The sequence below is a fragment of the Oncorhynchus gorbuscha genome, linkage group LG23 (genome assembly GCF_021184085.1).
Source record: "Oncorhynchus gorbuscha isolate QuinsamMale2020 ecotype Even-year linkage group LG23, OgorEven_v1.0, whole genome shotgun sequence".
NCBI lineage: Eukaryota > Metazoa > Chordata > Actinopteri > Salmoniformes > Salmonidae > Oncorhynchus > Oncorhynchus gorbuscha.
In genome coordinates this window covers 47,144,184-47,170,667 of record NC_060195.1, presented here as the reverse complement: position 1 = coordinate 47,170,667, position 26,484 = coordinate 47,144,184, and the positions used below count along the sequence as shown (strand labels likewise).

General features: G+C 41.9%; 1 protein-coding gene across 1 annotated transcript in view; it reads right to left on the bottom strand.

The window, feature by feature from the left end:
- The window catches only part of LOC124011211 (short transient receptor potential channel 3-like), a 72,944-nt gene continuing 46,460 nt past the window's right edge, over window positions 1–26,484 (bottom strand). The window contains exons 6-11 of the mRNA XM_046324343.1: window positions 23,852–24,116; window positions 22,496–22,691; window positions 11,252–11,461; window positions 7,824–7,898; window positions 3,011–3,086; window positions 1–2,642 (exon numbers count right to left, since the gene is read on the bottom strand). Coding sequence (XP_046180299.1) covers window positions 2,491–2,642; window positions 3,011–3,086; window positions 7,824–7,898; window positions 11,252–11,461; window positions 22,496–22,691; window positions 23,852–24,116 — 974 coding nt within the window. The 3' untranslated portion in view covers window positions 1–2,490. The remainder of the gene's footprint in view (window positions 2,643–3,010; window positions 3,087–7,823; window positions 7,899–11,251; window positions 11,462–22,495; window positions 22,692–23,851; window positions 24,117–26,484) is intronic.

The window sequence follows — 26,484 nt, the reverse complement described above, 5'->3', positions numbered from 1 at the left end:
AAATAGTTTTTTGCCCCACTGTAACTGAAATGCTACAGTTATTGAGTTAGAAAAAACATTCTTTACAGTGTCTAGGAACATCCTAAGGAAAGGATTTCTATCAAATACAATATGGATTCCAATGCATGTTTCTGTTCCCTAGTATAATTACACAATGGTTATCGGACAAAGGAAATGAAATATCCTGCATAGGTTATTAAGGAAATCTAAAGATATTTACCCTACGAATAAATGCTTGACCAACCCTGGCCCCGGAGAGGCAATATCCACTTTCTATCCACAATTTTACACCAGGGCTACTCTACACAGAGAAAATAGGTTGACCCACACAAGGACCTCGATCAATAAGGTGGCAATGTATTCGACAAAGCCTTGTATGTTGTATTTGACATTTGCAGTACAAGGAATTTTAAACGGAATAAGGAGACCCACATATAAATATGTGTTATAGCATAGAATATACTGCAAGAGGCATGTTATATATAGAATTTGTAACATTTGACCTGAGAGAAAAACTCAAGCAAGTCCCATCTAAGATGGAATGTCAACTACTGTATATCGTAACAATAATGTCAGATGGCTGTTACATCCATAGAATTAGAATGAATAGAATGATCGTCCACCATGCAGTTCAATTAGGCCTTAAGTGCACTAATGAGTTTACCAGTCAAAAGGCTGTGGGTTTCAAGCCCATTATACCAGTTCTATTTATATGGTATTTATATGTTTATATTTACATGAGCACCCTGTGGCTGTTGAAATAGGAATTTGTGAATCTTAATGTCGATCTTATGAAGGTGTTACAGGTTATATGTTTTTCCCCTATACTGTTGGCTGTATTCACATTTTACACACTCCAGGACCAGGGCTGGACAAGTCTAAAACATACAATTTCTAGAATCCTGCAAAATAGCCAAAACACTAAGACCAACAAGACCAGTGTTTATGTAGAAAATAAAGGTGCCTTTCCAACTAGATGGATTGGGGGCGAAAAAACATCACAATAACATTAATCAATGACTGATAATTTTTTATTTCTGAGGGAAATTCTTGTCAGATAAACCTACTGTTTGGTTCAAAATCTCTAACGAGAGAAAGAAAGGGATGAAACCAGTATTACACAACCATTGTCTAAGGCACGTGTCAAACACATTCCACGGAGGGCCGAGGGGCTGCGGGTTTTCGCTACTCCATTGTACTGGATGAATTAACTAAGGTCACTGACTAGTAAGGAACTCCCCTCACCTCGTTGTTTCGGTCTTAATTGAAAAGCATAAGCAAAAACCAGCAGACCCTCGGCCATAAGTGTATATGTCTTAACAGAGACTATAGCACTATTTGTTGCATAAAATACTGTATCTGCTTCTTTGCATTGGACGCATCTCAATCCACCTCATCTGCCGATGTCGCACTCCCTCATCTGCCGATGTCGCACTTCCGCATCTGCGGTGAAAGGTGGCAGAGCTGGAGCGGTGAGACATCCTGAAAATTGGTGATCTCACGAAAACGTCTGTAGGTGGATTGCCTATCGCTCTATGGAAAGGGGAGACTCTCACGAACACAACGGTGGTGTCCGTTTTGCTCTACGACCCCAACAAGTGTCAGGGGACTCGTCTGAAGTTGGTACCGGTGACGTGCCAACTTCTGTTTGTAGCGCCCGAACCGTTTGGGCTACGAACTTATATGACCCCAGTGTGGAAAGAGGAGATTCTCACGAATATGATGTTTTCCGTTTTGCTCTATGTCCCCCACAAGTGTCACGGGATTTGTCTGAAGGTAACCAGTACCGGTTTTACAAAAAAATGGAAGCATGAAGGTAGTTTTGTGCCTACCCAAAAAAGTGGTTAAATATGTGTAAAAAATATATATTCCCTGAGCTTTCTTAGATCTCCTAGATATAGAACAAACACTTCAAAACCTTGTTTCTCATGATTTATTTGTTGACTGTTTGAATGTGTTATTCAATGTGTTTCTCTGGACTATAGTAGTAAAGGCCAAATTCAATATTTTATCTAATAATGTTTTGGGGATACCTAAAGGGGTCCAAAAATTCTAATTCAAATAGCTAAATGATCCATAGTATGACCATCTTAAAACAATTCCATATGTCAGCTTAGAACCCCCGCCAATATTTAATATTAATCTGAAAAATCTCCAACACTAACACAAACTTTGTCATAATGGAAAATTATAGCTTTCAGGTGAAGTTTCCTCTAGGCACAGATCTAGGATCAGCTTCCGCTCCCCCAATCTTAACATCTAAGGGCAGCCTCTCCCTACAACAGAAGAGTGAGGCAATCCTTTTTGCTATTTGCTTGTGCTGATTTTGTCTGTTTAAACTACCATCATGCAAAATAGCACATTATCATTTACAAAACAACCTGGTCAGTGGGTTACTGTGGAGTGTGTGGGGAAATGCTGGGATGTTGGCTGCTTTGATATACTCTTCCCTCTTGCATCTCTTGAACTGTGGGTTGGTGGGGGAGTGGGTCACTTGTAGGGCAAGCGTGTAGTAGGGCCTAGGTTCAGTTTGTCACTCAGTTTCTGGATAAGCAAGGACAGCTCCTCTGTAGCCTGAGACTTGTCTTCCAGGAGTTCGTAACGTAAACTGGAGATGTCCTGCTTGATTTCTTTCAGTTCACCTGCGAAGTAACATAATGTGAGGTCCTAACAGAAATAATGTGAGGTCCGTTCAAGTTGTTTGTATTGAAGAATTCTGTTAAAGGGTTCTCAAATGAAATATTTACTGAAATATTCCCCGCATGACAATGTTGAACTGATGCACTCTCCATAATTCAATATATTTTTTGATATACTGTACACAATGCAGTTAGCATGGTTTATTTGAGCTTCAAACACCAATGGGAACCCTGTGGAATTTGCAGTTTGTAGACCTCTTTCTACCCTTGAGAATTGTTCATTTTCTGCATTGTGTAACAACACCGCAAAAGATTCTCAAAGACTATTTCTGATGAAGTACTTCAAAGTAAAAGTGAAGATGCAACTTTACCTTCATTGACCTCGTCGTTTTCTTTGTCCACCTGTGCTTTCAAAACGTAGCGTTTGATGAGTCGCTTCATGATTTGCTGTAACAAGGAAGGAAAATGGTAAAAATGTAGGCCTATATGCTGTTATGTTAAAGTGGAGCTAAACTTCCTGATTTGGTCTTGTTCTTCAGCTTGGTCATTAACAAATGCAGCAGCCATGACTGAAGACAAACGAGAGTTGTCTTGGAGGTAGTGGTTTATTGTGGGTCTCCTGTGTGTATGTTTGCAAGTGGCTAGTGTTTGTACATGCACTCTGCCAAAACAGTACACCGTTACAGTCACTCATCTTTCTAGATAACTTGAAACAGTCTAACCAAGACCCGGTCTCCCAAAACCATCTTAAGGCTAAGTTCATCGTTAGAACCTTCGTATGAGCATCGTTAAAACTCTGAGCTGTTTCCCAAAACCATCATAATTAACAATGCACTTGAAAATGCAGGTAATCTAACGCATGCCTCAGACAACTTGTAGAACAGCTAAATGCATGGTTAGATTCCCCCCCTCCCCCCTCCCACATCACTGTATACACAGAAGATCTCCGCTAAACATCTGTGGCTGCCGATGACTTCAAAACAAAGTTGTCTATGTCTATGCAATTGATACAAACAAGCGGAGTATAACAATATTATTTAAATGAAAACTGAGATGACTGCATTAAAATAAAGGCTTAAGGCTTATATCAATCATATTGAAATACATTTCATGTTCAATAAATTGAGTTCTATTTTGCTACTTTTAGGCTACTGTTTGTCATTTTTCTCAATATAGTTAATGATGTACAGTATAGCCTAACATGCGTGCAATCATGTACCAAAACAGTGAGTTAGTGCATTTTAATTGGGTAAGCATTAAAATAAACAGAATCAATATTTGCAGCCGTAGGTGGTAATATCGCTCTTGTAGCTGATCATCAGTATTGTGTATTGTGAAATAATGTTAAGGAAAGATTTGAATAGAGAAAGCTGACCCGAGAGCAGCAATCCCTTTCTTTCGATCCTATCAGTATAGACATATGCTCAAACGACACACTTAGTGACCATTCTTTCTGCGTGGTGAAACGCATGTTACATCTTCGGCCGTTGTAGGAAAGATGCATCGCTAACACACTATTGGGAAATCAGGCCCAGGTCTTGTGTCTCGAAGTCGCCTAGGCAAGCTCGTGCTAGCCAACTTCTTTCGCAAATTAGCTTAAACTGGCTGGTGTGCGACCATGGCAAAATTGGTTTGACATTGGATAACCTCTCTCTGGGCTGGTTAGGAACCGTCAATAAATTACACAAAATAAATTGGACAATATTTTCATGTTGCACATCTTTTAGTTGTCTCATCAAATGCTTTCAATATTTGTATATGAATTTCTACAATTTATAATTGGCTTGAGGTTTTTAAGTCATTGAAATTTGGAGTTATTGACATTTCTTAAATATTCATCCCATATACATTGAGGTCATTTACTGATGGTCCCTAACTAGCCCCATTGGGATATTGAATGTCAAACAAAATTGACCATGGGCATTATGATCAGGTACTGTGCAGCTGTGCTCCAAATTGATGATATCCCGTGTGGCTCAGTCGGTAGAGCATGGCGCTTGAAATGCCAGGATTATGAGCTCGATTCCCACAGGGGACCAGTATGAAAATGTCAAATCAAATCAAATTTTATTTGTCACATACACATGGTCAGCAGATGTTAATGCGAGTGTAGCGAGTGTATGCTTGTGCTTCTAGTTCCGACAATGCAGTAATAACCAACGTGTAACCTAACTAACAATTCCAAAACTGCTACCTTATACACACAAGTGTAAAGGGATAAAGAATATGTACATAAAGATATATGAATGAGTGATGGTACAGAGCGGCATAGGCAAGATGCAGTAGATGGTATCGAGTACAGTATATACATAGACATATGAGATGAATAATGTAGGGTGTGTAAACATTATATTAAGTAGCATTGTTTAAAGTGGCTAGTGATATATTTTACATCAATTCCCATTATTAAAGTGGCTGGAGTTGAGTCAGTGTGTTGGCAGCAGCCACTCAATGTTAGTGGTGGCAGTTTAACAGTCTGATGGCCTTGAGATAGAAGCTGTTTTTCAGTCTCTCGGTCCCAGCTTTGATGCACGTGTACTGACCTCGCCTTCTGGATGATAGCGGGGTGAACAGGCAGTGGCTCGGGTGGTTGTTGTCCTTGATGATCTTTATGGCCTTCCTGTGACATCGGGTGGTGTAGGTGTCCTGGAGGGCAGGTAGTTTGCCCCCGGTGATGCGTTGTGCAGACCTCACTACCCTCTGGAGAGCCTTACGGTTGTGGGCGGAGCAGTTGCCGTACCAGGCGGTGATACAGCCCGACAGGATGCTCTCGATTGTGCATCTGTAGAAGTTTGTGAGAGCTTTTGGTGACAAGCCAAATTTCTTCAGCCTCCTGAGGTTGAAGAGGCGCTGCTGCGCCTTCTTCACGATGCTGTCTGTGTGGGTGGACCAATTCAGTTTGTCTGTGATGTGTATGCCGAGGACCTTAAAACTTACTACCCTCTCCACTACTGTTCCATCGATGTGGATAGGGGGGTGTTCCCTCTGCTGTTTCCTGAAGTCCACAATCATCTCCTTAGTTTTGTTGACATTGAGTGTGAGGTTATTTTCCTGACACCACACTCCGAGGGCCCTCACCTCCTCCCTGTAGGCCGTCTCGTCGTTGTTGGTAATCAAGCCTACCACTGTTGTGTCGTCCGCAAACTTGATGATTGAGTTGGAGGCGTGCGTGGCCACGCAGTCGTGGGTGAACAGGGAGTACAGGAGAGGGCTCAGAATGCACCCTTGTGAGGCCCCAGTGTTGAGGATCAGCGGGGTGGAGATGTTGTTACCTACCCTCACCACCTGGGGGCGGCCCGTCAGGAAGTCCAGTACCCAGTTGCACAGGGCGGGGTCGGGATTGATTGAATATGTCCGTAAACACACCAGCCAGCTGGTCTGCGCATGCTCTGAGGGCGCGGCTGGGGATGCCGTCTGGGCCTGCAGCCTTGCGAGGGTTAACACGTTTAAATGTTTTACTCACCTCGGCTGCAGTGAAGGAGAGTCCGCATGTTTTGGTTGCGGGCCATGTCAGTGGCACTGTATTGTCCTCAAAGCGGGCAAAAAAGTTATTTAGTCTGCCTGGGAGCAAGACATCCTGGTCCGTGACTGGGCTGGCTTTCTTTTTGTAATCCATGATTGACTGTAGACCCTGCCACATACCTCTTGTGTCTGAGCCGTTGAATTGCGATTCTACTTTGTCTCTATATTGACGCTTAGCTTGTTTGATTGCCTTGCGGAGGGAATAGCTACACTGTTTGTATTCGGTCATGTTTCTGGTCACCTTGCCCTGATTAAAAGCAGTGGTTCGTGCTTTCAGTTTCACACGAATGCTGCCATCAATTTGGGAATGTTTTAATCGTTGCTATGGGAACGCATCTTCAACGCACGTTCTAATGAACTCGCTCACCGAATCAGCGTATTCGTCAATGTTGTTGTTTGACGCAATACGAAACATATCCCAGTCCACGTGATGGAAGCAGTCTTGGAGTGTGGAATCAGATTGGTCGGACCAGCGTTGAACAGAACTCAGCGCGGGAGCTTCTTGTTTTAGTTTCTGTCTGTAGGCAGGGAGCAACAAAATGGAGTCGTGGTCAGCTTTTCCGAAAGGAGAGCGGGGGAGGGCCTTATATGCGTCGCGGAAGTTAGAATAGCAATGATCCAAGGTTTTGCCAGCCCTGGTTGCGCAATCAATATGCTGATACAATTTAGGGAGTCTTGTTTTCAGATTAGCCTTGTTAGAATCTCCAGCTACAATGAATGCAGCGTCAGGATATGTGGATTCCAGTTTGCAAAGAGTCAAATAAAGTTTGCTCAGAGCCATCGATGTGTCTGCTTGGGGGGGAATCTATACGGCTGTGATTATAATCGAAGAGAATTCCCTTGGTAGATAATGCGGTCGACATTTGATTGTGAGGAATTCTAAATCAGGTGAACAGAAGGACTTGAGTTCCTGTATGTTGTTGTGACCACACCACATCTTGTTAACCATAAAGCATACGCCCTCGCCCCTCTTCTTACCAGAAGGATGTTTGTTTCTGTCGGCGCAATACGTGGAGAAACCAGCTGGCTGCACCGACTCCGATAGCGTCTCTCCAGCGAGCCATGTTTCCGTGAAGCAAAGAACGTTACAGTCTCTGATGTCCCTCTGGAATGCTACCGTTGCTCGGATTTTATCAACCTTGTTGTCAAGAGACTGGACATTGCGAGATGTATGCTAGGGAGTTGTGCGCGATGTGCCCGTCTCCGGAGTTTGACCAGAAGACCGCTTCGTTTCCCTCTTTTACGAAGTCGTTTTTCTGGGTCGCTGGCTGGGATAAATTCCGTTGTCCTGGGTGAAAGGCAGAGCACAGGATCCGCTTCTCACTTCTGTAAGTCTCTCTGGATAAGAGCGTCTGCTAAATTGTAAATGATTACTTGGCTGCTGTGGGCAGGATTGAAATCAACCCAAGGAAAACTGTCATGGTACCCTTCATCGTGACATACCTATCATCTCCCAAATCTCAGATTATGACCAGACTGGCTTTATGACCAAAATGATCCTATTTATACTTTGTAGTCATTTTTGACACTAGAATACATGACTCATATTGATGCCACATAGGCCATTTTCAAAATGAGAAGTTGTTTTTTTATGGGCAGTCAGTCTTTAAATGTGACATTTTGCTAAACATTATATTTAGACTGATGGAGAGGTCCGCTTACCTGATAGCAGGTGGGTTGTTTCAGAATGCTGTGGGACTCTGCAATGCGTAGGTTGGACTGGGTGAAGAGATTGAGCTGCAAAAATTGACAGGCACAAACAAAAGTACATTTGGATATTTTATCTGGATACTCAATTAACCATTATAAAAATAAGGACAAATTATCAATGAGAGTCTTAACCAGAGGTTGGAACCGGATTAGAACCAAAAAATAACTCAATCTTTCAAGGAACAGAAATGGAACCTGGAACGAAAGTGCTCCATAATGTTCTGGAACAGAACGTTATTTAAAAATCATGGGAACCGGTTAATTTCATTCTTTTACATTCCAGGCATTTGTTTTCTAGTCCCACAACAAAACGCAACAAAGCCCTACTCTGTCACTCAGAAATGTATTCCAGTGTCTGCCTGCAAGCTGAAAATATTTTCCTGTGAGTGTGCATGTTTAAGTTACCTGCGATCCTCCCCCACCCTAAACATAGACTCCTTTACTGACATTCCAAGCTTGATTCAGAAGATAGGGAGAGACATTTGTAATTGGCTTGAGAAGAATGGATCAACATTTTCAATGCTAGTTAAGGATACTATAGGCGTAGTTATCACGTTTCACGTTGGATTTAGTAACTACAAAATTTAAGATGTGTTTTTAATTCTGGTGCCGCTCTGCAATCACGAGCCTGTTAGATAGCTAGCTCAAGCGTGTCATCTAGCTAGCTCAAAGGACATTCAAAGCTCCTCCATAAAAGCCGCTCCTCCTTGGTATAATTCTGTGGACCTAATTTAGATAATACATGTCATAACAAGATGCCCAGCGCTTCAAGCCTCCTCCTCAACTCTCTCGCTCTCTCCCCACCCACAAAATATCTCTCTTGCTCTCTCCCCACCTACACAAATTCAGTAGCATCTTGCGCCATAGGCTACACACATGTAAATAACTAGTTTGCCTGCTCTCTCCACACTGATTGGTGAAGTCATGTAATGAGCTAAATGTTAAAAACGGTTGATTTCACAGGTTAAAAAATAAACAGAAAGGAACCATATAAACTGGTTCAAACCAGTTCAGAACCTTGTTTTGCTGGTAGGAACCGTGGTATGAAACAAAATAAATAGTTGTTCTGTTCAGAACAAAATGATTTGAAAATCATTTTGGTTCCAACCCCTGGTTTTCACACTCGCAAGCACACACGCACGCATACATTTTGGGGGATCAAAAAATGAATACCACATTGTTTTGCATCATTCCTGAAACATTGTAAAAATACCAGGGTCTCAACTGTCACTGTCACTGCTCTGATGAAGGCCGTGCATTAGCTGTCATTGTCTTATGGCTAAGGAGCTTGGAGCGGCTTCACTTACCAAGTATAGTTCGATAGTGTGGTTAAAAAATAAATATATATGGCCTAAAGTGCACAGAGAGCCTTATTAGTCATCAGTCATGTCTTCTTCCCACTACACAGCCACTCTTTGATTCCCTACAGGCTAACAGGGGGTATACCCGACATTCTTAGCCCCCCACCCAACCGATCAATAGGTAGATAATGGAAGAAATACCTTGGGTTCAGGGTAACAGAAGCGGTTTCAACCCATTTTGTTTCTAGCCCCCCCCCCCAAAAAATATTATAAATAAATTGCGGGTGTCTGACCATAAAGCACTGGAATTCAATGTACCCCATATTTGCATGTTTTCAAAAACAACATAACACACTATAGACCCCTTTCTGTGTTTACAAACATTGCCCCATGAGCGAGATGCGCCGCAAGTTGGTGGCAGAACATGGGGGAGTTCTTATAGCACGCCAGCAAAAAGCCTCTATTTACATGTTGCTTGCAAGTGCATTTTACACTACTTTTGGATTATAATTGGATTTTAAGGCTCGTATGAATGTCCTGCTTAATATAATGTTTGTGTCATCATCGTAAGTCAACTGCATTATACTTTTTAAAAAACACTTCCAACTTCAACTAGTTGCTACAGCCAACTGTATGTCAATTAGCGTTCGCATTCTAGCTGACAACTGCTGCATCCAAAATAGCTATTTTGCAAAGTTCACAACTAAATATAATATTAGCGACTGTTCAAGCCAGAATCACTGTAAACGTATGAGATCCCCCCCAAAAAGTTATAAAAGCGTAAATCTAAGCTATGTTTAATGGTCGCAGATGGCGATTGGCTATGTTACTATGCAGGTTTCTGTTAAAGACAATATTTAGACCAACTGCAACGAGTCTTCCTTGTGGCTTGCCTATTGAGATAAGAATGCCGTAATATTTCCTTTCCACTTGTCAGATTGCCATGTGAAATACGCCTCAAAGAAGAAATCAATGTGGTCAAATGTTGTTAATGTAAAGGGAAAACGAGAGAGAAAGAGGGATACAGAGAGAGACAGTAAGGGTGTGTTCGTAAATTCAATCTGGAGTGCCAGAGTGCGCTCAGGGCTTTAGTCCGTTTGGTTTTCCCACTTGGAGCAGATCAGAGGAGTAGGTTTGATTTGAGTGCTCTGACCTCACAATGGCAGTCAAGCACCCAAGCTAACTGGCTAATGTTGGCTAGCTTGCTAGCTACTTCCAGACATAAATAAGAGAACACCTCAATCGGACAATTTTACTCCCCCTAGTAGAGCTGGTTAGGCTGTTTTCATGTTATATATATATATATAGAGGGTTGATGACTGTAACTGTGCTGATGGCAACAATTTAATTATGCTTTTATTCCAGTGTTTACTGACACTGGCCATAGTCAACCGGTGTTGAGTGTTGGTAAATTAATAAATTATTATTATTACACTTTGGATGGTGTAATACACCCAGTCACGACAAAGACACAGGCGTTCTTCCTATAACTCAGATGCCGGAGAGGAAGGAAACGGCTCAGGGATTTCACCCTGAGGCCAATGGTGACTTTAAAACAGTTAGTGTTTAATGTATCAACAGCACTGTACTTACTCCACAATACTAACCTAAATGACAGAGTGAAAAGAAGGAAGCCTGTACAAAATACAAATATTGAAAAACATGCATCCTGCTTGCACCAAGATACTAAAGTAATACTGCAATTAACTTTTTGTCCTGAATACAAAGTGTTATGTTTGTGGCAAATCCAATACAACACATTACTGTACTGTACCACTCTCCATATTATCAAGCATAGTGGTGGTCGCATCATGTTATGGGTATGCTTGTAATCATTAAGGATGAGTGGGTTTTTCAGGATAGAAAAATAAACGGAATGGAATGTCTATAAACATGTTTTCACTTTGTCATTATGGTTTCTTGCATGAAGATGGTTGAGCATATAAAAATATTGAATCCATTTAGAATTCAGCCTGTAACAACAAAATATGGAATAAGTCAAGGGGTATAAATACTTTTTGAAGGCACTGTACATACACACACACACACACATCCATCCATCCATCCATGCATCCATACCCTGGACTTTGAACTGTCCAACCCCAGCTCTAGATCCTTCTTCACACTCCTTTGTCGGCAATGCAGCATGCCGACTATCCACCTGATGTGGTGGTAGAAGGACTTGGGAGTGGGAACGATGCTGAAGGGAGGAGGCAGTGTCTTGCCGTTGTCAAAGTACGACAGCCATAGCTTGGAGCGTGCAAACTTCCACTCCACGTCCGCATCGTCCTGAGAGATAAGCAGAGTTATTTCTCTCTCTGAGCAAACACCCCCTTAAGAGATTTACATTACTAGCTAATGTTACAAACACACATTATCAAAAAACTATTTGAACTGATGATAACCTGTTCATTTCCTTTGCTGTAGGCATAATCTATGAGATAACAGTAGTTTGTGACTTTTAGATAACAGCATTTGCCTAATACTGCCATCTAAAGTCATACACTAAATGTTGTCTCTGATAGGAAATTACAGCAGAGGCCTCATGTCACCTGTTGTTGCTTGTTTAGTGGATTAGCAAAGGAAATTCCCACAACACAACATGGATAATCTAAAAATGATTTATTAAAGCAATAATACACAAGGGGGCGTGATTCATTGTTGCTTTAGTACAGCTGTGCTGTGGTCATATGAGGCAAGTATGAAACAGTGAAAGATATTCCCATTACACATAACAAGGATCATCTTGAAATGACTGATTTAAGAAATATTAATTACTGACCTGATGTTTCACAATCAGAGGCATAACTGCAAAGCATATGCTGTGCAACAGAATAATATATATATATACACACACAGTTGAAGTTGGAAGTTTACATACACCTTAGCCAGATACACTTAAACTAAGTTTTTCACAATACCTGACATTTAATCCCAGTAAAAATTCCCTGTCTTCGGTCAGTTAGGATCATCACTTTATTTTAAGAATGTGAAATGTCAGAATAATAGTAGAGAGAATGATTTATTTCAGCTTTTATTTCTTCCTCACATTCCCAGTGGGTCAGAAGTTTACATACACTCAATTAGTATTTGTAACATTGCCTTTAAATTGAAACGTTGGGTCAAACATTTCGGGTAGCCTTCCACAAGCTCGCCACAATAAGTTGGGTGCATTTTGACCCATTCCTCCTGACAAAGCTGGTGTAACTGAGTCAGGTTTCTAGGCCTCCTTGCTCGCAGTTCTTTTTCAGTTCTGCCCACAAAATTTCTATAGGGTTGAGGTCAGGGCTTTGTGATGGCCACTCCAATACCTTGACTTTGTTGTCCTTAAGGCATTTTGCCATACCTGGATGTATGCTTGGGGTCATTGTCCATTTGGAAGACCCATTTGCGAACAAAATTCAACTTTAACTTCCTGACTGATGTCTTGAGATGTTGCTTCAATATATCCACATAATTGTCCTTCATGATGCCATCTATTTTGTGAAGTGCACCAGTCCCTCCTGCAGCAAAGCACAGCCACAACATGATGCTGCCACCCCCGTGCTTTACGGTTGGGATGGTGTTCTGCGGCTTGCCTCCCTCTTTTTCCTCCAACCATAACGATGGTCATTAAAATTTTTGTTTCATTAGACCAGGATATTTCTCCAAAAAGTATGATCTTTGTCCCCTTGTGCAGTTGCAAACCATAGTCTGGCTTTTTTATGGAGGTTTTGGAGCAGTGGCCTCTTCCTTGCTGAGCAGCCTTTCAGGTTATGCCGATATAGGACTCGTTTTACTGTGGATATAGATACCTGTACCTGTTTCCTCCAGCATCTTCACAAGGTCCTTTGCTGTTGTTCTGGGATTGATTTGCACTTTTTGCAACAAAGTACAAAGTACATTCATTTCTTGGAGATGGAACACTTCTCATTCCTGAGCGGTATGATCGCTGCGTGGTCCCATGGTGTTTATACTTGCGCACTCCTGTTTGTACAGATTAACGAGGTACCTTCAGGCATTTGGAGATTGTGGAGGTCTACAATTTATTGGCTGATTTCTTTTAATTTTCCCATAATGTCAAGCAAAGAGGCACTGAGTTTGAAGGTAGGCCTTGATATACATCCACAGGTACACCACCAATTGACTCAAATTATGTTTGTATCAGAATATGTATCAGAATCTTCTAAAGCCATGACATCATTTTCTGAAATTTTCCAAGTTGTTTAAAGACACAGTCAACTTAATGTATGTAAACTTCTGACCCACTGGAATTGTGAATTAAGGGAAATAATCTGTCTGTAACAATTGTTGGAAAAATTACTTGTGTCATGCAAAGTGCATGACACTAACCAACTTGCCAAAACTATAGTTTGGTAACAATAAATTTGTAGAGTAGTTGAAAAATATATGTGAACTTCGACATCAACTGTATATACACTAGCGTTCAAAAGTTTGGGTTCACTTAGAAATGTCCTTGGTTTTGAAAGAAAAGCACATTTTTGTTCATTAAAATAACATCAAATTGTTCAGAAATACTGTGTAGACATTGCTAATGTAGTAAATGACTATTGTAGATGGAAACGTTTGATTTTTAATGGAATATCTACATAGGCATACAGAGGCCCATTATCAGCAACCATGTCTGTGTTCCAATGGCACGTTGTGTTAGCTAGTTTGTGCTGTTCTGTGAAGGGAGTAGTACACAGCGTTGTACGAGATCTTCAGTTTCTTGGAAATTTCTCGCATGGAATAGTCATCATTTCTCAGAACAAGAATAGACTGATGAGTTTCAGAAGAAAGTTATTTGTTTTTGGGCATTTTGAGCCTGTAATCGAACCCACAAATGTTGATGCTCCAGATACTCAACTAGTCTAAAGAAGGTCAATTTTATTGCTTCTTTATTCAGAGGAACAGTTTTCAGCTGTGCTAACATAATTGCAAAAGGGTTTTCTAATGATCAATTAGCCTTTTAAAATGATAAACTTGGATTAGCTAACACAACCCTGCCTTTGGAACACAGGAGTGATGGTTGCTGATAATGGGCCTCTGTACGCCAATGTAGATATTCCATAAAAAAATCTGTAGCTTCCATTCATTTACAGCATTAACAATGTCTACACCAGTGGTTCTTACCCTTGTTGGAGGTACTGAACCCCTCGAAAAGGATTGCTCGCAAAGACATGTTGTAACAAACGGTATAAAAATCTTCAGAGCTTTCTTAGCAATAACAGGGTACGTTACCATTTGTTGACAAATTAAGAGTTGCTGTTGAACCTGGCTCTGCTGAATTTCAATGATTTCATCGAGGTATTCATCATTGACATCTGTTGTCTCAACACTAAACGTGAACGGCTGTGTCACCCATGCTGGATATGACTCTCTTCTAGGGAAGTATCCGCCGAGAGACTTTGCTTGCTTCAGTTCCGCGGGTACAGAAATGTCTCCGATTCCAGATAAATCTTCGATCTTACTTACACAGTCGGCCAGCAGGGGAAAGTTTGCGAAGTTATCGTTCTCTGTTCGTCGTATCCATAACGGTAGCTTTTTTTGAAAAGCCTTTAGGTTTTCCTCTGCTTCGATGATGTTGACTCCACTGTCCTGCATCTTTTGATTGAGATGATTGAGAGCTGTGAAGATATCAGCCATGTACGCTAAAATGAGAATGAACTCAGAATTTTTTAAGCAATCTGCATGACAATGCTGGTGCTCTTGCAAAAACATGGCTAATTCCACACGCACGGCAAAAACACGATTCAGCACCTGTCCCCAGGATAACCACCGAATGTTAGAATGGTACAGAAGTACCTCGAATTCAGAGCCCATTTCTTTATACAGCTCACTGAAGATGCGGTGCCTCAGAGCACTAGTTCGCACATAGTTCACGCATTCCACTACAATTTTTAATACTTCTGCCAGTTTTGGAGGCAAGGTTTTTGTTGCCAACGCATGTTGTTGTAAGAGGCTTACAAAATAAAAAATCTCCCTTTATCACGTCGTCTTTCACATAGCGCACGAATACAGCAAGCTGGCTTAGATTGGAAACGTTTGTGGTCTCATCGAGATGAAGGCTGAATTTTGCAACTACTTGAAATCTGCAACTACTTGAGCCAAGATGTCTTTGCTGATGTCCTATATTCTGTTGCTGATGGTGTCTTTTGAAAGCGGAATTTGGGATAACTTAACTTCAGCCTCTTTTCCCAGCATGATATTCGTCATCTTCAACACAGCTGGTTTTTATGAGTGTTTCACCAATGGTGTGTGGTTTGCCCTGCTTTGCGATCAGATAAGCACCTTCGTACGATGCTGCGAGGATTGGTTTGTTGATGGGTACAAAGCCGAGAACAGGCAGAGTAGCCTTTTCATCGAATCTGGCTCTCTTCACCTTGAATTCAGCGAGCATTGTGTTCTTGTATTTTCCATCTCCATGCAGCTTAAGGAAGTGTTCTCTTAGTTTTGCCTGTGCTAGACTAGAATTGCTCAATTTGGCATTGCAAATCATGCAGTTAGGATGCTGACTCCCATCACGTTCCGTTATACATGTGAATCCATATTGTACATATTTGTCCGACCACTTTCTTTTTTTGCTCGACATAGTAAGTATGAAGGGATTCAAATATTAAGAAAGAAATCACAAGACGTACCATCACGACAGTCACAAGTCGACAGTCACAAGTCGACCACAAGTCGGCCAAGCGATGTAGCGTGATCACCTGCAGCCAATGATGGCCAAGCGGGGCGTGTCATCACGAATCATATGAGTTGGATGTGTGTTTTGACCTCTGCCGAAACCGAGACTGACGATCGAACCCAGGTTAAGAACCACAGGGTCTACACTATCTGTGATCAATTTGATGTTATTTTCATGGACAAAAAATAGCTTTTCCCTCAAAAACAAGGACATTACTAAGTGACGCCAAACTTTTGAACGGTTGTGTATATATATGTGAGAAGGAATACAACAAGCTGTTTGTTTGTGGCTATGAAAGTTAACCGTTTGTGTATGATCAGGGGTGTATTCATTCCGCCGATTCTGTAAAAAAAATACATCTTAAACAGAAGCAAACGGAACAAAACGGGGATAAACATACCTGAATTTGTTCAATAGAAACTCAATTATTTCATTGAACTGAGTGAATGGAATATGAATGACAGTCATACAATATGCTGTAATAGAAATAAGGCCATTAATTTTCCTCCCTCATCTTCAACGTCACAGACGGCCACTGATATACAGTACTAGTCAAAAGTTTGGACACACCTACTCATTCCAGGTTTTTCTTTATTTTTATATTTTCTACATTGTAAATAATAATGAAGACATAAAAAACGAAGAAATCATGTAGTAACCAAAAAAGTGTTTAACAAAATATATTTTATATTTGAGACTCTTCAAAGTTTCCTCCCTTTGCCTTGATGACAGCTTTGCGCACTCTTGGCATTCTCTCAACCAGCTTCATGAGGTATTCACCTGGAATGCGTTTCAATTAACAGGTGTGCCTTGTTAAAAGTTAATTTGTGGAATTTCTTCCTTCTTAATGCGTTTGAGCCAATCAGTTGTGTGACAAGGTAGGGGTGGTATACAGGACGATAGCCCTATTTGGTAAAAGACAAAGTCCATATTATGGCAAAAACAGCTCAAATAAGCAAAGAGAAACAACAGTCTAACATTACTTTAAGACATGAAGGTCAGTCGGTTTCTTTAAGTGCAGTCACAAAAACCATCAAGCGCTATGATGAAACTGTCTCTCATGAGGAACACCACAGGAAAGGAAGACCCAGAGTTTCTGCTGCTGCATAGGATAAAGTTCATTAGAGTTACCAGCCTCAGAAGTTGCAGCCCAAATAAATGCTTCACAGAGTTCAAGTAAAAGACACATGAAGTCCTGCGTGACTCATGGTCAAATTGCTGCAAAGAAACCCCTACTAAAGGACACCAATAAGAAGAATAGACTTGTTTGGGCCAAGAAACATGAGAAATGGACATTAGACCAGTGGAAATCTGTCCTTTGATCTGACGAGTCCAAATTTGAGATTTTTTGTTCCAACCTCTGTGTCTTTGTGAGACGCAGAGTAGGTGAATGGATGATCTCTGCATGTGTGCTTCCCACCGTGAAGCATGGAGGAAGAGTTGTGATGGTGTGGGGGTGCTTTGCTGGTGACACTGTCAGTGTTTTTTATTTTTTATTCAAGGCACACTTAACCAGCATGGGTGATCCACTTGACCAAGGCGAGTGATGGAGTGCTGCATCAGATGACCTGGCCTTCACAATCACCTGACCTCAACCCAATTGAGATGATTTGGGATGAGTTAGACAACAGTGAAGGAAAAGCAGCCAACAAGTGCTCAGTATATGTAGACTCCTTCAAGACTGTTGGAAAAGAATTCCAGGTGAAGTGGTTCAGGTGAAGGTGGTTGAGAGAATGCCAAGCGTGTGCAAAGCTGTCATCAAGGCAAAGGGTGGCTACTTTGAAGAATAACAAATATAAAATATATTTAGATTTTTTTAACACATTTTTGGTAACTACATGATTTCATATCTGTTAATTCATAGTTGTAAAAAAAAAGGAAAAATAAAGAAAACTCTTGAATGAGTAGGTGTGTGCAAACGTTTGACAAGGAACTGTGTGTGTGTGTGTGTGTGTGTGTGTGTGTGTGTGTGTGTGTGTGTGTGTGTGTGTGTGTGTGTGTGTGTGTGTGTGTGTGTGTGTGTGTGTGTGTGTGTGTGTGTGTGTGTGTGTGTGTGTGTGTGTGTGTGTGTGTGTGTGTGTGTGTGTGTGTGTGTGTGTGTGTGTGCGTGCGTGCGTGCGTGTGTGTGTGTGTGTGTGTGTGTGTGTGTGTGTGTGTGTATATATATACTGTATACACTGCTCAAAAAAATAAAGGGAACACTTAAACAACACAATGTAACTCAAGGCAATTAGCAAGACACCCCCAATAAAGGAGTGGTTCTGCAGGTGGTGACACAGACCACTTCTCAGTTCCTATGCTTCCTGGCTGATGTTTTGGTCACTTTTGAATGCTGGCGGTGCTTTCACTCTAGTGGTAGCATGAGACGGAGTCTACAACCCACACAAGTGGCTCAGGTAGTGCAGCTCATCCAGGATGACACATCAATGAGAGCTGTGGCAAGAAGGTTTTCTGTGTCTGTCAGCGTAGTGTCCAGAGCATGGAGGCGCTACTAGGAGACAGGCCAGTACAACAGGAGACGTGGAGGAGGCCGTAGGAGGGCAACAACCCAGCAGCAGGACCACTACCTCCGCCTTTGTGCAAGGAGGAGCAGGAGGAGCACTACCAGAGCCCTGCAAAATGACCTCCAGCAGACCACAAATGTGCATGTGTCTGCTCAAACGGTCAGAAAGAGACTCCATGAGGGTGGTATGAGGGCCCGACGTCCACAAGTGGGGGTTGTGCTTACAGCCCAACACCGTGCAGGACATTTGGCATTTGCCAGAGAACATCAAGATTGGCAAATTCGCCACTGGCGCCCTGTGCTCTTCACAGATGAAAGCAGGTTCACACTGAGCACTTGACAGACGTGACAGAGGCTGGAGACGCCGTGGAGAACGTTCTGCTGCCTGCAACATCCTCCAGCATGACCGGTTTGGCGGTGGGTCAGTCATGGTGTGGCCCACGCGTTGTAGGGAGGTCATACAGGCACGTGGAGGCCACACACACTACTGAGCCTCATGTTGACTTGTTTTAAGGACATTACATCAAAGTTGGATCAGCCTGTAGTGTGGTTTTCCACTTTAATTTTGAGTGTCACTCCAAATCCAGACCTCCATGGGTTGATACATTTGATTTCCATTGATATTTTTTGTGTGATTTTGTTGTCAGCACGTTCAACTATGTAAAGAAAAAAGTATTTAAAAGGAATATTTCATTCATTCAGATCTAGGATGTGTTATTTTAGTGTTCCCTTTATTTTTTTGAGCAGTGTATATATAAATAAATACTGGAGGATGCTATTTTTTTATGAGCATGGCTTTATTTCTATTAACTCAAATGTTTTGCTATACCCATCATGAGGTTGCTACAAACTAGCCTATAAATGAAAGTTTACAAAATAGGCGCACACAGGTTGAGATGACAGACAGTGACACGTGGGCAGACAGTGACACATTCAATTCCACCTTGCACACTCTTGCCTGCATCTAACTTATCTAGGGGGTAATCATTAGTCCAACAGTTTCAAACGAGAGTTTCTATTCAGGTATGTTTTTCCCCGTGTCATTCCATTCACTTCCGTTTAAGAAATGTTTTTCAACAGAATAAGTGGAATGAATACACCCCTGATCACACGCAAACAGTGCACTTTCATAGCCACATACAAACAGCTCCTCCTGTCCTCCTATCTTTTCCCTTTGCACATATATACACATATGCACACACAAAAGTATGTGAACACCCATTCAAATTCATGGATTTGTCTATTTCAGCCACACCTGACAGGTGTATAAAATAAATAACAGAGCCATGCATTCTCTGAAGACAAACATCGGCCTTACTGACGAGCTCAGTGACTTTCAACGTGGCACTGTCATAGGATGCCACCTTTCAAACAAGTCAGTTCGCCACATGTCTTCCCTGGTAGAGCTGCCCTGGTCAACTGTAAGTGCTGTTTTTGTGAAATGGAAAGGTCTAGGAGCAACAACAGCTCGGCCGCAAATTGGTAGACCACACAAGCTCATAGAATGGGAGCGTTGAGTGCTCAAGCGCGTAGTGCTTCTCTCATTGGTTGCAACACCCACCACTGAGTTCAAAACTGCCTCTGGAAGCAAAGTCAGCTGTTTGTCAGGAGCTTCATGAAATGGTTTTCCATGGCCGAGCAACCTCACAAGATCACCATGTGCAAATCCAAGTGTCAGTTGGAGTGGTGTAAAGCTCGCCGCCATTGGACTCTGGAGCAGTGGAAATGTGTTCTCTGGAGCGATGAATCACGCTTCACCATCTGGCAGTCCCACAGACGAATCTGGGTTTGGCGGGTACTCTACCTGCCCAAATGCATAGTGCCAACTGTAATGTTTTGTGGAGGAGGAATAATAATCTGGGGCTGTTTTCATGGTTCAAATTAGGCCCCTTACTTCCAGTGAAGGGGAATCTTAATGCTACAGCATACAATGACATTCTAGATGATTCTGCGCTCCCAACTTTGTGGCAACAGTTTGGGGGAAGGCCCTTTCCTGTTTCCGCATGACAATGCCCCTATGTGCACATAGTGAGGTCCATACAGAAATGGTTTGTCGAGATTGGTGTGGAAGAACATGACTGGCCTGCACAGAGCCCTAACCTCAATCCCATCGAACACCTTTGAGATTAATTGGAACGCCGACTGCAAGGCAGGCCTAATCGCCCAACGTCAGTGCTCGACCTCACTAATGCTTCCATTCTTTTGGTTGAATGGAAGCAAGTCCCCGAAGCAATGTTCCAACATCTAGTGGAAAGCCTTACCAGAAAAGTGGAGGCTGTTATAGCAGCAAAGGGGAACCAACTCCATATTAATGCCCATGATTTTGGAATGAGATGTTCGACGAGCAGGTGTACACATACTTATGGTCATGTGGTGTATATTCAGTCTATTCTGAAAAGTATGGATTAAATTCAAATGTTCCCTCATCAATCTACTCACAATACCCCATGATGACAAATTGAAAACAGGTTTTTATAAATGTTTGCAAATGTATTAAACATTTTAAAAACCATAAATACCTTATTTACATAAATATTCAGACCCTATGAGACTCAGAATTTAGCTTAGGTGCATCCTCTTTCCATTGATCATCCTTGAGATCCTTGTTTATACAACTTGATCGGAGTCCACCTGTGGTAAATTCCATTTATTGGACATGATATGGAAAGGAACACACCTGTCTATATAAGGTTCCACAGTTGATAGTGCATGTCAGAGCAAAAACCAAGCCATGAGGTCGAAGGATTTGTGCAGAGCTCCCGAGACAGGATTATGTCAAGGCACAAATCTGGGGAAGGGTACCAAAAACATTCAGCAACATTGAAGGTCTCCATCATTCTTAAATGGAGGAAGTTTGGAACCACCAAGATTCTACCTAGAGCTGGACACCTGACCAAACTGACCACTTGGGGGAGAAGGGCCTTGGTCAGGGAGGTGACCAAGAACCCAATGGTCACTATGACAGAGGTACAGAGTTCCCCTGTGAAGATTGGAGAACTTTCCAGAAGGACAACCACCTCTGCAGCTCTCCACCAATCAGTCCTTTATGGTAGAGTGGCCAGATGAAAGTCACTCCTCAAAAAAAGGCACATGACAGCCCGCTTGTGTTTTGGATAAGGCATCTAAAGGACTATCAGACCACGAGAAACAAGATTCTCTGGTCTCATGAACCGAAGATTGAACTCTTTGACCTGAATGCTAAGCGCCACGTCTGGAGGAAACCAGGCACCGCTCATCACCTGGCCATTACCGTCCCTACGGTGAAGCATGGTGGTGGCAGCATCATGCTGTGGGGATGTTTTTCAGTGGCAGGGACTGGGAGACTAGTCAGGATCGAGGGAAAGATGAACGGAGCAAAGTACAGAGATACTTGATGAAAACCTGCTCCAGAGCTCTCAGGACCTCAGACTGGGGCGAAGGTTCACCTTCGAACAGGACAACGACTATAAGCACACAGCCAAGACAATGCAAGAGTGGCTTCGGGACAAGTCTCTGAATGTCCTTGAATGGACCAGCCTGAGCCCTTTCTTGAACCCAATCGAACATTTCTAGAGAGACCTGAATATAGCTGTGCAGCAACCTGACAGATCTTGAGAGGATCTGCAGAGAAGAATGAAGAAACTCCCCAAATACAGGTGTGCCAAGCTTGTAGCGTCATATCCAAGAAAGTTAAGGCTGTAATCACTGCCAAAGGTGCTTCAACAAGGTACTGAATAAAGTGTCTGAATACTTACGTAAATGTGATATTTCCGTTTTTTTTTTTTTTTTACACATTTGCAAAAAGTTCTAAAAAACGTTTTTTGCTTTGTCATTATGGGGTATGGGGTATTGTGTGTAACTTCATGAGATTATTTTTTTCATTTTAGAATAAGGCTGTAACGTAACAACATTTTGAAAAAGTGAATACTTTCCGAATGCCCTGCATACAAAAATATTACACAAAAATACACTAGTATCCCTATACCTATAATCAGATGACATGGTGGGTCTACTGATGCCACTGACTTACCTCTGCGGTGAAGTTTCCCCCTACGTACAGATCTAGGATCTGCTTCCCTTCCCCAATCCTAACCTTAATGATTAGTGGGGAATTTCTCTTATTTACCCAATATCAGTATCTAGGGGCAACTTCACAACACCAGTCACTCACCTCGATTTCTTGATAGGAGCTGTTGATCATGGCGATCAGCATGTTGAGCAACACCACCACCATGGTCACGTTGTAGATTCCATAGAGCACATAGCCGATGTTCTCGATGAACTTGTGGTTGTACTTGAGCACCACAGAGGACACCTCGGACAGTCCAAATATAGACCAGAACAGAGTCTTGAAGCTCTCCTCCACCCTATGGTGACAAGGACGGAAGGAAGGGGATAAGAAAGCTATAGGACAGGCTGATCAGATTAGGGGTTTCTAGTTTGTTGTTGTGCCCTAGTGAAATCACAAACTACATTTGGCTGTTGCCCAAAGTGGCAGGTGATAAAGTGCTGCTTTAAATAAAGTGATGTCACCTCATGTGTGGCCTAAGTGTGTGGGGAATGAACCAAATATATTGGCATATGTCTTGCTTAATACTAAAATGTATCATCCTGTGTTATAGTATTCTGGTTGCCAAAGTCCCTTTGAGAAACATTTATAACGTGAGAATTTTTGCCATGAAATTATATATATTTTTTATTTCAGGTGATTTTGCTGTATTTTCTGAATTCCACAGATGTCCTTGGTAAGAGCATAAATGACCATTGTGACTCTTGGCAATGTTAGATGTGTGTATGTGTTGCATTTGTAAGTGTGTGTGTGTGTGTGTGTTCCATTTATGCCAAGGCAGCTTGACTAATGAAATGCAATATGGACACTAGAACAATAGAGGAAAATAATAACCATAACAATGGGAAGGATTTCATTTTCTCTCAGCCTCAGCTCGGAAACAGTAACCTTGGCGGTAATCCACTCCAGTGTGAAATTAGTTATTTTTGCTGAGCTGCCACAAGCTCGGCGGTGCCTTTTCCAATTCAGTTTTGAAGAACTCTTAGAAAGGGAGTCCAAGGTTGGCCATTTTCAACTTCATTCTGCACTACAATGACTGAGTCGATAGACTGAATGAGCTAGCACTGCATGAATGGGCTCAATAGAGGAAGAAAAGAGCTCCCAACATGAATGGAGAACTCATTTGTTGGAGTTTTTAATGTAGATAGAGCCCAAGCAGTATTACTTTGTAAATGTGTACCAATCGTATTCTCAAGTCTGATGTTTTAGGAGTGTATTCATTTTAGGGATAAAACAGTATGGTTGAATGTGTACAAAGCCTCCCTACTGACTGTCAGTCCATTACGGAGTAACTGTACCTGTCACTGACTCCAGACCTGCCTGAGTGACCATTAATTAATGTTCTCAAAATGTGGTGAGTCCCTATAAGTCTGTTCCCATAAGTGTCTCACCATATGTCTATTCCAATAAGTGTTCTCTATACACAAGTGTCCTCTATATGTCTGCTATAGCACTCACGTGGTGAAGGCCGGGTTGACCTTGGCACCCAAGTAGTAAGAATAGAGGATGAACATGCCGATCATGAACGCCAGGAAGACCATGATGAACAGGACCATGAACTTGAAGATGTCTTTGACCGTGCGGCCCAGGGAGATCTGGAGTGGTCCAAAGCTCTCATTAGCCGGCAGAATGTAAGCGATGCGTGTGAAGCTCAGCACCACAGCGATGGCGTACAGCCCTTCTGAGATCAGCTGGGGGTCTGACGGCAGCCACTTGTCCCTTGCTATGTGGAGGAATGGGCAACAGCAACATGAACAATGTGTTTAATGCATTGCGTTATATGACAGTTCTGCACAATGGTTGGGTTACACTTTGTTTTACCGTCCCACACTATGTCTTTGTGGGCTTTGAAATAATAGAGCAAATAGTAATTGTATAATAATTCCCCTAAAAGTAGTCTTTTGTTTCTTTAGGATTCATCAACACAAGCACCAATACATACAATTTCTCAGTAAACGTCAGCTAAAACTAAATGAAACAGGACTATAAAATAAGGTGCTACCATGATTTGCAAAGGCCACTTACGCTCTCAATGTCAAATTAAAAACAGGTGTTTATGTGATTTTATATGTTTGCCCTTTTGCATGTTCTAATGATATACCTAATGATCATTTGTCTCCCTTCTGCGTGCAGTGTACTAGGTGGATAATGTTGCCCTTAAAGTCATTCTGTATGTGTACGTCACTGTGTACGATTAGACAATTAGAGCTTAACCTGTGGTAAGAATCTAGTGATTCTTGAGATTAGTGTGCCTGCCCTTAAGCATAATCATTGCTAACACTGTTACACGTCTTGCAGGGCAAGTGATCAGGAAACATCTGTATTGACATTTGTGGTGGTATTTGTAGATGTGTGCAAGATGCCTACTTGTATCAACTGTACCTATCACAGGATTAAGAAGATGGTGCTGCAGTGGATAGCTGTTCCTGGCGAAGTCTGCATTAAAAATAATTTGATTGTTGCTGATCTTACATTTTTTTTGTCAATAATGTTTCTTGCCATCATTTCATATGACCGAAAACAGCTTGTGGACATCAGAACAGTGATCATTAACCTCGATTTGATGACCATTTTTGGACATTCTGCTTACCGCGGGCTAGGGACTGATCCCTGGGACTCGAAAGAGAAAGCAGCAGCGAAAGAGAGGCAAGCGAGGTGGTGTCTTGACTACGTTGGCAAGCAAGTAGACCATCATTGCCCTCTACTTTGTTGGCGAACGTGCAGTCACTGGAGAAGAAACTGGTTGAACTCCGTTTGAGACAATCCTATCAACGGGACCTGAAAAAAATGTAATATCCTATGTTTCTCGGAGTGGTGGCTGAACGAGGACATGGATATCCAACTCTGTTTTTTCTATGCATCGACAAGATCAGATGGCAGACTCGGGTAAGGCGAGAGGGCCAGCGGTGTGTCTCTTTGATAACAACAGCTGGTGCGCGATCTCTAATGTTTAGGAAGTCTAGAGTTTTTCTTTTGCCCGAGTTAGAATCACTCATGATAAGCTGCAGACCATACTATTTAACAAGAGTTCCCATCTATATTTTTTTGTAGCTGTCTATTTATCACCACAAACCAATGCTGGCACTAACACCACACTCAACAAAATCCGTTTTACCAGATTTTTACCAGCATGTCACCTATGCAAATAGAGGCGACACAACTCTAAATAACCTTTACTCCACACTCAGTAACGCATACAAGGCCCTCCCTCTCCCTTCCTTTGGGAAATCAGTTACATCAGTCACCAGCTTCATTAATAAGTGCATCGACGGCGTTGTCTTCATAGTGACCGTACAGTGGTTCCTCCTTTAAAAGTTGTGTCATACTGCAGCACACCTTGTTGGCTGCTGTGCTATTCTGTGGCACGTTATTTAATTGCCAGACATTTTTTCTGTTAATGCAATTTTTTTTTTTGATTGAGTGTGTGGACAGGTCTTTTATACAGGTAACGAGTTCAAACAGGTGCAGTTAATACAGGTAATGAGTGGAGAACAGGAAGGCTTCTTAATGAAAAACTAACAGGTCTGTGAGAGCAGGAATTCTTACTGGTTGGTAGGTGATCAAATACTTATGTCATGCAATAAAATGCAAATTAATTACTTAAAAATCATACAATGTGATTTTCTGGATTGTTGTTTTAGATTCTGTCTCTCACAGTTCAAGTGTACCTATGCTAAAAATTACAGACCTCTACATGCTTTGTAAGTAGGAAAACCTGCAAAATCGGCAGTGTATCAAATACTTGTTCTCCCCACTGTAGGTCTAGGCCCCGAAGAAATAAACTCCAATTAAGCCCTCTTGTTGTTTGTAAAGTCAAATTAAAATGAAGAATATTGTTGAAATGAATTGCTCGACGGGTGTACGTTTTCTCCATCTGTTGGTGTGCAACAGTTGCATCACAAGTTAGCTATATTTTCAGCACCTGCAACTGTTCATCTCCTATTGACTGCACTGCGGTTGCCGCCAGTTGTTTCTTTAAATTTAACCTTTATTTAACTAGGCAAGTCAGGTAAGAACAAATTTTTACTTACAATGACAGCCTACCCCGGCCAAACCCGGATGACGCTGGGCCAATTGTGTGCCGCACTATG